This window comes from Nycticebus coucang, chromosome 9, assembly GCF_027406575.1.
Source record: "Nycticebus coucang isolate mNycCou1 chromosome 9, mNycCou1.pri, whole genome shotgun sequence".
NCBI lineage: Eukaryota > Metazoa > Chordata > Mammalia > Primates > Lorisidae > Nycticebus > Nycticebus coucang.
Genome location: NC_069788.1, coordinates 48,198,704 through 48,210,514, shown reverse-complemented (window position 1 = coordinate 48,210,514; position 11,811 = coordinate 48,198,704). Strand labels below are relative to the sequence as shown.

Genomic DNA, 11,811 nt, shown 5'->3' with positions numbered 1-11,811 from the left:
ATTGAATAGAAACAATTTTGCAAGATACAGAATTTTAGGTTGGCAACTGTTTTGAGTAGATTGAAAGTGGATGCCTACTCTCTTCTGACTTGTAAAGTTTCAGCTGAGAAGCCCACTGTACATTGATGGTTTTGCCCTTGTGGGTCAGTGGCTGCTGACGCCTGGCTGCTTGCAGTTTTCTCTTGCATTTTAACTTTGGCCAGGTTCGTCACAATGTGTTCGAGAGATGCTCTGTTTGAACTGAGGCAATCCAATTTTTGGTATTTGCCTAGAAGGGGTTTGTCTGAATCTTTGGCAATGCTTGGGACATTTTTGGTTATGAGAATTCTCCAGGAGGGCTTTTGTGCCATTTGGTCTCTCTTCTTCTCAGGGGTGCCTATAATGTGCTTGTTTGTATGCTTTGCGTAGCCCCATAATTCTCTAAGAGAATGCTGTCCTTTTACTCTTCTTTTCTGACTCATTAAATGACTGAATTAGCTCAAGAGCCTTGTCTTGAAGCTCTGTGATTGTTTCTTCTCCATGGTTTAATCTGTTGTTAAAATTTTCTATTTTTGAAACTCTCTGAATGACTCCTTCAATTTGTTATCCTGCGTTATATAGATTCTAATTTTGTTATGTCTTTCATTCATGTCTTGGGTCAATTTTTGGATTTCCTTTTGGTGGCTTTCCACTTTCCCTTCAATTCCCTTCATTTTTCCCATTCATACTCTTAATTCTATTTCTGTAACTTCCTTGAGTCCTTTACAAATGGGTAGCTACATTGTAGTAGCTGCATAGTGAATCTTCAGGGGAGTGATTTGCTCTAATTTTTCATGTTCCCAGAATTCTTTTGTTGGCTCCTTCTTGTCATTTCTTGTTCTTTATTTCCTTCCTCTACTTATTCTCGTGCTTCCTAGTTCCCTTCAATCTTCTTCCTCTCTGTGCTTTGATGTTGAAGTGGCCTTTGGAACAATGACAAAGGCAGAGAAAAGAGAAGGAGAAAGAGAAAGAAAAAAATTTAAAAATAGGCCAGGTGCAATGGCCCACACCAGCAACCCTGGCACTCTGGGACGGTGAGGCAGGAGGCTCAACCCAGCCCAGGAGTTTGAGACAATCTCAAGCAACAGCAAACTCCCAAAATAGAAAAAAATCAGCCATGGGTTTTGGCAGGGACTGCAGTCCTACCCACTCTGGGGGCCAAAGCAGGAGGGTCCCTTAAACCCAAGGGTTCAAAGCCGCTGTGAGCCTGGCCAATATCACAGCACTCCAACTCAGGCCTCAGAGCGAGATTCTGTCCATAAAATATGTCTTGGTTGTCTAGGGGATTTATGACAGAAAGATGAAAAAAATAACAAAACAAGAAAATGGAAAAGAGAACAAAAAAGTTAGTATTAAAAAATATATTGTATGAGCTCAGCACCCATAATACAGTGGTTAGGGCACCAGCCACATACACCAAGGTCGGAAGGTTCAAACTCGACCTAGGGCAGCTAAACAACAACAACTGCAACAACAACAAAAATATCCGGGCGCTGTGGCAGGCACTTGTAGTCCAAGCTACTCGGGAGGCTAAGGCAAGACAATCGCTTAAGCCCAAGAGTTTGGAGGTTAGTGTGAGCTGTGACACCACAGCACCCTACCAAGAGTGACATAATGAGACTCTATATATATAGATATATATTTTTTAAATATATATATATGAGCTGTGATGCCACAGCACTCTACCCAGGGCGACAGCTTGAGGCTCTGTCTCCAAAAAAAAAAAGAAAAGAAAAGAACACACAAACACTACCTGGTGGTTGTAAGAGGTTGTGTGTGGGAGGTGGGATCTCCCCAGTTTAGCCCGCATTTCTTTTTTTTTTTTTTTTTTTTTATTAGCCCGCATTTCTATGGCAGTCAACCCTGAGATGGTTGTCCTAACCTAGAGGCCCGAGTCAAAGCCAGTCTACACTGGGATCCTAGAAAGCTGCTCCAACTGGGCTGCATTGAGTGTGAGCTATCTCAAGCTTTCAGTAATCTTTGCTCCCCTCCTATGGCTCTCTGAAGGTGGTAGAATGTCTGGCAGCCAGTTTCCTCTGGTGTAAGCTACAGTCTAAATTCACCCAGTGGCACTCCCCTAAGTGCTCAGGCTCAAGCCTCTGGCTCTGTGTCAAAGAAGCAGCATGCACTCTCTCCAGCCCTCTGCCCAAGGGCTGGCTTCTGTTCCCCCAGAGTCCTGTGAGGCCTCGGTTACTCCTTGTTTCACACCCACAACCTGTGCCTAGAGGGATAGGCCCTTCTGGAATTCGGTCTAATACCTGGGCCATCCCAACAGAGTGTGGAGGGTGGGAAGTGGAGGATGGGAGATTGGGGTGGAGGGGAGTAGAATCTCCTGCAGACTTAATCCCCAGGGATTCCACCTGTAGGCTCTGTCCCTGGATCATGGCACTCCCTTGCACCTGCTTTCTTTGCAGGCCTCCTACCCTGTTCATCTTTTTTTCCTTCTGGTGTCCTAGGCTGTCTCACTGAGCCATGACAATATTGTTTCTAACTCCAGAGAATCCAGATGTGGACTCTTCTCCCTGAACTTACTGAGAGCAGCTTATGAGGAAATGTCTCTATTCCACCATCTTGAAGCCTTTTCTGAGTTCACAAACTTAATTCTCAGACCTCATATATAATACCTAACGTGTACATTAGAAATATTTGACTTCCTAACGTGTACCTTAGAAATATTTGGCTTACATTGTTTACTCCAAGAAATGAGTGAGAAATCAATCTCGAGAATAGTGTCAGAGCACAGAATTCAGAGATGTTCTTTATGCAGAGCTGAGTGTCACTACCAGAATCCTCTGCCTGGCTCTAGCCTTCAGTACAGAGAATATATGAATCTCCCAACATCACGTTTCATAATTAATGATATATGTTCTCCCTTTCATTCTAAAGGATAAAAGGATATTTAAAAGGGGTTTGAAGACCCACCCTGATTACTCTCTGATCACTGGCCTCAGGGCTTCCCACTCTGGCTGAGCACTAGGATTGCAGGTGTTGCTGCAGGCCTCTCCCCAGAACCACTCTCAGAGTATTACACACAAGACCAAGGGCTCACTTATTTAACAAGCCCTACATATGAGGCTGATGCACACACATCTGGGGATCCTGGTCTGCAATCTTGCCACTAAAGTGTGATCTGAAGACCAGCAGCTTCAGCACCACCCTTGTCATGAACACAGGGTCTCATGCTCAACTGTGTCTCACCACCATGTCCAGGTGATTCCCGCACACGGTAAATCCTGGGACTACATGGTTTCATGCCTTCTGGACATGGTGTCAGAACTGTGCAGTCTGCTCTGGGCATGTGGTCAGCTCACATCCTCAGCCCTGGAGGTCCAGGGTTCATCCTTGCTCATATTCTCTTCTACAGCACCAGTCACTCCCTGTGCCCTCACCCAGGCTTGAGGCTTTAAATATCAATTATATGGTGTCACACACCCCCCAAATCTATTTTTCCAGCCCAGACATTTCTCCTAAACTCCAGATGTGTCTGACCAGCTGCCTTTCCAGTTCCCTCCCCTCCACTCCTAGTAGACACCTCCTCCACTGAATGCCTGGGATTCCCTTTCCTCAAACACACCCCTGCCAGAGTTGTCTCCATCTCTACCAATGGCAGCTCCATCCTTCTGCTCACACAGCCCACAGCTGTGTCCACATGTGTGTGTCCTCATGGACTCCCCTTCCTCACATCCCAGATGCATTAAAAGATGCTGTAAAGTCCATCTTCAAAATGTATCCAAAACCCATCACTTCCCTTGATTCGCACTGCTCAAACTGGGATCTGCAGTCTGGAATCCTGCCCTCCTTTCCTGCTGTTTCCCTGCTGCTCCATTGCCCACTACCTCTCAGCTCAGTTCTCAGCACAGCAGCCAGAGACCCTGTTAAAAGAGAAGTCCTGCCATGTCCCTCTTCTGCTCAAAACCATCCTCTAACTCCCCATCTCAATCAGAGCAAAGGTCACACCCTTTCCACACCCTCCAGGCCTACCTGTTCCAGCCCCCACCTCATCGGCTCCAGTCACCTCATTTTGGTGACTCTCTGTTCAGCCCTCCTGGCCTCCCGCTCTTCCTAGAACACAGACACCTTCCTGCTCCAGTGCCATTGTAGCTGAAGGTTCCCCTGCCTGGAAAGAACTTCCCCAGACATCTGATTGATAATTCATCATGTCCCTGAAATCTTTCCTCAAAGATCACCTTTGCAACAAGACCTATGCTGACCACCCAGCACCATAACCACCATCCCTGCCCCACAGACTCTCTGGGTCATGCTCCTGGTAGTATTTACCATCTTCTAACAGAAACACTTTTCTTGTTTGCTCCGCTCACAGAATATAGTCTGTCTCTTCCCACTAGAACACATGCTCCACAAAGCTTGCAATTTTTCTGGTTTTACTTCAGTGATGTTTCCCAGAAGCAAATTCACTCTGTCCTACATCTGGCAGCCAAACTTCTCACTGTGCCTTTCTCCCCAGTGCTGCTGTGTGCCCTCCCTCACCCTCCCTTACACGCTGACCTTCCTGCACACTGCACAGCACACAGTGGTGTTTCTTTCTTTAGAAAGAACAATCCTCAACAATGGGTCCAATTTTGCAAACAGGTATAAATCTAACTTAGAGCCTACTTTATAAACCCATGAGTGTGAAAAGGAGCCAGTGCTAAGATTATTAGAAATAAAGGCAGGGAGGGGAGAGGGAACAGAGCTGAAGAGAAAATTTACCTAAGATGAGTAGTGATGGGATCCCTGCTCTCTGTTAATTCCAGAATCTGGTTCCTTTAAAAAGGTTGGGGGCAGCATGTATAGAACTGGAGGACATTATATTAAGTTCGATCAGCAAGGTACAGAAAGACAAAAGTTATGCTCTCTGCGGCAATCGAGAGTTAAAAAAACTGATTACATGGAGGTAGCAAGCACAGTTGTGGTTACTAGAGGCTGGGAAGGGTAGTGTGCAGGGGAAACCAAAGAGGAGTTGGTTAATGGATACAAAAACACAGTTAGATGCCAGAATGAGACCCAGCATTCAGTAGCACAACTGAGTGACAATCATTACTAGGCTGGATGGAGTGGCTCATGCCTGTAGCAGAATTGCTTTAGGCCATGAGTTTAAGACCAGCCAGGGCAACAGTGAGGCCCCATCTCTACAAACAAGTTTTTAAAAAGTTAGGTGAGCAGGCATTAGCATCTGTAATCTAAGCTACTCGGGGGGTGAGGCAGGAGGTATGTTTGAGCCCAGAAGTTTGAGGTTTCAGTGAGCTATGACAATGCCACTACACTCTAGCCTATGCAAAGTGAGACCCTGTCACAAAAAAAAATTTTAACACAATGACTTATTATATAGTTCAAAATAATGAGAAGAGAAGATTTAGTCTAATTTAATTTAGAATGTTCCCTACAAAAATAAATGATTAATGTTTGAGGGGATGGATATCCCAATTACCCAGATTGGATCATTATACATTATACACTTGTATCAAAATTATCACATGTACCCCACAATTATAGACAACTATTCTGCATCCATAAAAATTAAAAATAAATTTAAAATAAAATACAAGGGTTGGGGGAAAGACCAAAAATGCCATCTAGGAAAGAGCCCTTAGAAGGAGGGTAAGGGCTGGACAGTGTGAAAATACTACCTCTGTGGGCAGGCCCCACCCTCAGCCATGTGTCAGTCCCTGTGATCACAGGTGCTGCTAGGACAAGATTCTACTGAAGGGACAAGGACAATAGAACAGTAAGGATGACCCTGCAGAGGAGTGACCACATAAAATCCATGATGGACTGAGCACCGACTGGGCACACTCATCTCCTCATGGCCTTTAACTGTCCCCACCTGCAGCAGACTCAGCACAGTAAACACACAGATTCTGGAAGGTTCTCAGGTCTTCCTTTTATTTCCACTCTTGCCTCTCTCATGGGAAGAATTTGAAAAAACAAATTTATTCAAATTCTTATTTTCAGTAGGGAAGCAGCTCAGTGCATGAAGTTGAGACAGGGATGGAGACCTCCCACCCCCACCTCTCTGAAACAGGAAAGATAATCAAGAAGGGACACAGGTCAGTGTGGGAGAAAGGGTCTCCATGAACAGAAGGGTAGGCTGCCTCTGCCACCTCCTCACATTAGGCAAACAGGGATGCAGAGTCATTCAGAAGCATTTGCAGAAGAAGTCAGAGGCTCTTGAAGTCACAAAGGGAAGGCATGAACACTTAGTCCCACACAAGGCAGCTATGTCAAACTATAGAAAAAAGTAAGGAACAAAATGAGATTAGTCACAGCAAGTGGTGACACTGAACAGCCCACCACACATTCACAATGTCCCATCAAAGACTCCCCACAGCCCAGCTGTGTCCCCTCTGTCCCAACCCATCCTCAGCCTCATCCTGGCTCTTACCTTTACAAGCTGTGAGAGACACATCCGATCCCTGGGCACTGTCACTAACTGGGGAAGAGCAAAACAGGACCTGGTCAGAGCCCACAGAAGATGTGGCTACAGGAGGAATTACGTGACTGGGAGCTCCACCATGGACTCTTGTCTATACTATCCTAAAGGTCTCAGATATCACCGCCCCCCATACTTACTTGCAGCCTGAGTGTAGCTCCCTCCTTTTCCACCTGTGGAAAAAAAATGCTCTATGAGATGCCAGGCAGTAGCCAGGCCCCCTGTCTTGGATCCCAGAGAAGTTTCCAGAACTCTTGATGACCCAGGGGAGAATCAGAAATCAGAGAAGGAAAGAGTGGATCAACCGCCCTCCTGGAGGTCTGTCCTGAGCAAGGTCCTCCTCTCTGACCAGTGACTGCTGGGGATCAGGTCCCCATCACCCTAAACATCACGTTAAAACTCTGTCCTTCACTGTCACGTGCTATATAAGACAAGTGTTGGCACACAGGCTGGGGAAGTCAGTGTGTGTGGATGGAACTTCCCAATAATGGGGCAGGGCAGCCTGCTACCTGGGGTTGAAACCCCAGTGGGACCATAAAGACCCTGCCCCTCAGCCCTTCCCTACCTGAGCTCTTCTTCCACCACATCACAGTGGCAACCACAGCTCCAGTCAGCACAGTTCCAAGGAGAACCAGGCCAATGATGCCCACCATGGGGACGCTGGGGTGGGAAGATGGCTCTAGGAAAGGACAGGAAGGTGAGAGGCCTGACCCCAGGCCACAGTCCTGAGCCTGCTGAAGGGCTCCAGAAGGGCCCCTGCTTTCCCTGAGAAGGGATGTGATGCCCCCACCACCCTCTTACCCCATTTCTTGGTGAGGGGCTCCGGCAGCCCCTCATGCTGCACATGGCACGTGTATCTCTGCTCTTCTCCAGAAGGCACCACCACAGCTGCCCACTTCTGGAAGGTTCTGTTGTCCCCTGAAGGCCTGGTCTCTATCAGCTCCGTGTCCTGGGTCTGGTCCTCCCCATCCCGCAGCCAGGTCAGTGTGATCTCCGCAGGGTAGAAGCCCAGGGCCCAGCACCTCAGGGTGGCCTCACGGTCAGAGGTGGGGTGGCGGGTCACATGTGCCTTTGGGGGATCTGAGGGGAAGAGTCAGAAAATTCAGGCACTTTGCATCCCTTGTAGGACACTCCAGCAGTGCTCATGTGACATCCTGAGAATGGACAGGACAGTGGGGTGGGCAAAGGAGTGCAAAATCCAGACGCCAGTCTGGACCCAGGGGTCTGGGATGATCTCCTGTTCCTTGAAACTTCCGGTCTCTAAGAAAACAGGGACTTCTGGTCATGACCCGAGTGACCCGGAAGGGCTGGAATCAGACCTCCGAAAACACTGAATGGGGCAGAGACCAAGGCCTGAGAGAAAAGGTCATGGTGCCCAAGGCCGCTGCAGGGTCAGAGGGAACGGCTGACCAGTATTTCAGGGACTGTCTGTTCCTCTGTTCCCTGGGAGATTTCATCCCTTAACTGACCCAGAAGGAAGGCGGGCCCTCAGAGTCACTCTCTAGTACAGGATCTGGACAATCAGGGGGCGTCTTCCTGCTCTGGACCACAGGGAGGGCGATATTCTAGCATCGGACCCATTTTTCTTTCCTCCTTGTGTACCGGGAGCGGGGAGACCTAAGGGAGATGTGGGGGGCGCCCTGCTCCCCACGTACCCGCGCGCTGCAGCGTGTCCTTCCCGTTGTCCAGGTATCTGCGGAGCCCCTTCACGCACGTGCCCTCCAGGTAGGCCCTGTGTCTCTCCGCCGCACCGGCCGCCTCCCACTTGCGCTGGGTGATCTGAGCCGCCGTGTCCGCCGCGGTCCAGGAGCGCAGGTCCTCGTTCAGGGCGATGTAGTCGGCGCCGTCGTAGGCGTGCTGCTCATACCCGCGGAGGAGGCGCCCGTCCGGCCCCACGTCGCAGCCGGACATCCACTGGATGGTGTGAGACCCTGGACACGTCCCCGCGGTCAGCCGCGCCCACCGGCCCCGCCCCGCCCCGACCAACCCGCGGGGATTTTGTCCTAAACTGAAAACTAAACCGGGTGAAAGTCCCCGCGGAATCTTCCCGGACGGAAGGTCTCAGGGTTCCCGCAGCCTCGGGGTGACTCTCGGACCCTGCAAATGCGCGACCCGGGGTTGTCTGTGGGGCGGGGAGGGGTCGTGACCTGTGACCGGGCCCGGGATCACTCACCGCCCTTGCTCTGGTTGTAGTAGCCGCGCAGGGTCTCCAGGTTCACTCGGAAAGTCTGTGCGGCGCCCTTGGAGATCCGTGTCTCCCGCTCCCAATACTCCGGCCCCTCCCGCTCCATCCACGGCGCCCGCGGCTCCATCCTCGGATTCTCCGCGTCGCCGTCGAACCGCACGAACTGCGTGTCGTCCACGTAGCCGACGGAGATGTACCGGGGCTCCCCGCGGCCGGGCCGGGACACGGTGGTGTCGAAATACCGCAGGGAGTGGGACCCTGGGGGCGGGAGGGGCTGAGACCCGGCGCGACCCTCTCCCGGCGCGGCTCCCCGGACCTGCGTCCCCGCCGGGCGGTCCCCTCGTCCTCCCCGCGGAGGCCGCCGTTACCTTCCCGACCCCGCACTCACCTGCCCGAGTCTCGGTCAGGGCCAGAGCCGCCGACAGCAGCAGGAGGAGGGTTCGGGGCGCTGTGACCCCCATCCTCGGAGTCTGAGGCGACGCTGAGTCCGGGTAGCTCCGCGGTCACTTAATAACCGGGAACCGCGGCGACGCTGATTAGCTTCTCTAAAAACCCACACCCAATGGGAGTGAGAACTGGTGTGACGTCATCAGTATCCAGGAAGAAGGACCTGACCAGGGTTAGGAGAGGAAGAAACGAAACTTTGAGGAGACCGGGAATCCCCAGCGCTGAGCTTCCCCGCCCCGACACCGTCTTAGGACTGCAGCCCTGACAGCCAGGCCCAGAACCTGGGACTTTGCCCTCACCCTGCTTCTTCAGCACCAAGCACTGTGTGTCACGCTGTCTCCTGAGCCTGGCCCAGGACTGACCCCCAATCTGGGTCCAGCCCCTTCCCTCAATCCTCTCCCTGAACTGGACTCTGCCTCCTACTCCTTTCCTCCCGGTCTAGACTCTTCTAAACAAAACCCAGCCCCGGGGAACTTGAACTGGAGGTGCAGAGATGGTGGTTTCTCTATAAACCTGGAGTTGCGTCTAAACACACCTGGCAGAAACTCTCATGGAGACCACTTTCCTTCTTGCTTATTAACTAGTGTGTAGCACAATCTTGGTAACCCCTGAATGATCAGGAATCTAATCTGTAACAGAAGTGATTTTGGCCCCTTGATAGAGCAATGTGTCTAAACTCATTACAGTTAGACTCACAAAGCTCCCAATTTATACTTTCCTGAACTATGTAACTTGGATTCTGAGTTGTTGTATTTAAATTTATCTTCATTCCACATCCCTTAGTCTCTACTTGTGAGTGCAGGACATTTGCTCATACAAAGAAGCACAATTTGTTATTGTGTATTTCAACCAGGAGTTGCAGAACTTTAATCACCTCAAAGCTGCACCTGTTCAGTCAAAATGCCCTTCTCCAGTGCTCATGCATTGCCTGTTTTTATGAATTATTAACATCTAACCTGTGTGTATATCAAGGGGACACTGGTATTTTTATTTTATTTTATTTTTTTTAGGTAATCAAAAATGTTTTAATGATTAATGTTGAGACACTATTTAACAGTGTGGGTATAGCCAGATGAGCTAAGCACACTTTGACAGTGCACTATAGAATGTTACAGTTTCTGTACTGAAATATGTAAAGACATCTGCAAATTAGTACCTAGGAATGAAGACAGACATTTGTAAATATACACATTCTAGATTTGATAAGGTAAATGTAAACAGATGTCAAGACTCCTTTCAAACAGAAAACCCACAAGACTAATAGGAGAACCACTGGCTCCCTATAATATGAATGTGCAAAATTAAAGCATGGTAAACTGATATTTACATAAATATCAAACCAACAATTAGTTTATACATTGTCAATGACCTTCTAAGATGCGTGATGAGTGGTTCGATAAATGTATTTTTACCCCAACAGAGAAGGTATTCAGAGGCTAAATCCTGACGCTTTAAAATGACACACATAATAGTCCACATCTGTTTGACCACTGCCTCAAGTGTGAGAGACATGATTTTATGATAAGCAGTCTGTAGTCTGTTATTTTTAAACAAGACATTCTAAACAAATTTTTAGATTCTAAGCAGAAAAAAATTACAGGTACTATTAGATTTACATGAAACAAGTTAACTCTATCCAATTTATCAGTTCTCTAATGCTGTAGCTGTCTGTTTAATTTTACCTTAAAAATTTTTTTCTTTCTTTCTTTTTTTTTTGGGGGGGACAGAGTTTCACTTTATTGCCCTTGGTAGAGCTCTATGGCGTCATAACTCACAGCAACCTCCAACTCTTGGACTCAAGAGATCCTCTTGCCTCAGCCTCCCAAATAGCTGTGACTATAGGCACCTGCCACAACGCCCGGCTATTTTTTAGAGATGGGGGTCTCACTCTTGTTCAGGCTGGTCTCAACTCCTGAGCTGAAGCAATCCACCTGTCTCAGTCTCCCAAAGTACTAGGATTATAGGTGTGAGCCACCGTGCCCAGGCTTACTTTAATATTTTTTAAGGTTCTTTATCTCCCCTTTGTTAATTTTGGTAAACTAGGCACATTTTAAAAGGAAGTTTGTGTCAAAACAGACAGCAATACAGAAATCAGTTCAAAATTGGATGCTGGAAACCAGTTTCTCACTGCCTATGTATCTGATACTGTCAAATGATAAGGATTCAATCTCTTCTGAAAAGTATACATCTTCTCTTGCACTGGTGGAAAGCAAAACAGACTTTTTGTTTTCTGTATAAAAACACTTAGCACTTGGAGAGAAATTAAAAAAGGGCCTACTCACTCTACACTCTTCCTAAAATCTTGAGGACAAAGAATATATATTTAAGTTTCATCAAGACTGCTTTAGAGCCCTCTCCCCTTTTTTACATTATTAGTAGTGGCACTCAAAATAAAAAAATAAGATCTGTTAAAAAGTTAAACTGACTGTTCCACTAGATTTGAGTCAGCCTGATTCAAAGCCAATATTACAAAACTGAAGGTGCCGTTTCTGATTTCACATCTACAAGTCACTTGAAATTATATGTCACACGCTCGTTTCATAAATCACGGTCTTTGATTTTTCTAAACAGAGTTATCACAAGTGAATACAAACTTGAAACATACCCTAATTTAAATTAATAAGCTTTGGGCCCTGCTTTTTAAATTTTAAGGCATGTGTGTTTCTCTACTGTACCAACATTGTACAAATTTACATTTACAATCACATGCATGATCTACAGTAAAAAAAAC

General features: G+C 47.8%; 1 protein-coding gene across 1 annotated transcript; it reads right to left on the bottom strand.

Moving 5' to 3' along the window:
* Window positions 1-5,874: 5,874 nt before the first annotated feature.
* Window positions 5,875-9,180, bottom strand: LOC128594090 (saoe class I histocompatibility antigen, A alpha chain-like). Its single transcript, XM_053602629.1, has 8 exons — window positions 9,022-9,180; window positions 8,622-8,891; window positions 8,104-8,379; window positions 7,250-7,528; window positions 7,014-7,127; window positions 6,589-6,621; window positions 6,401-6,448; window positions 5,875-6,244 (listed from the first exon to the last, which is right to left on the bottom strand). Exons 1-8 carry the CDS (start codon window positions 9,092-9,094, stop codon window positions 6,240-6,242), a joined length of 1,098 nt encoding a protein of 365 aa, XP_053458604.1. The 5' UTR covers window positions 9,095-9,180; the 3' UTR covers window positions 5,875-6,239.
* Between the last annotated feature and the right edge of the window lie 2,631 nt (window positions 9,181-11,811).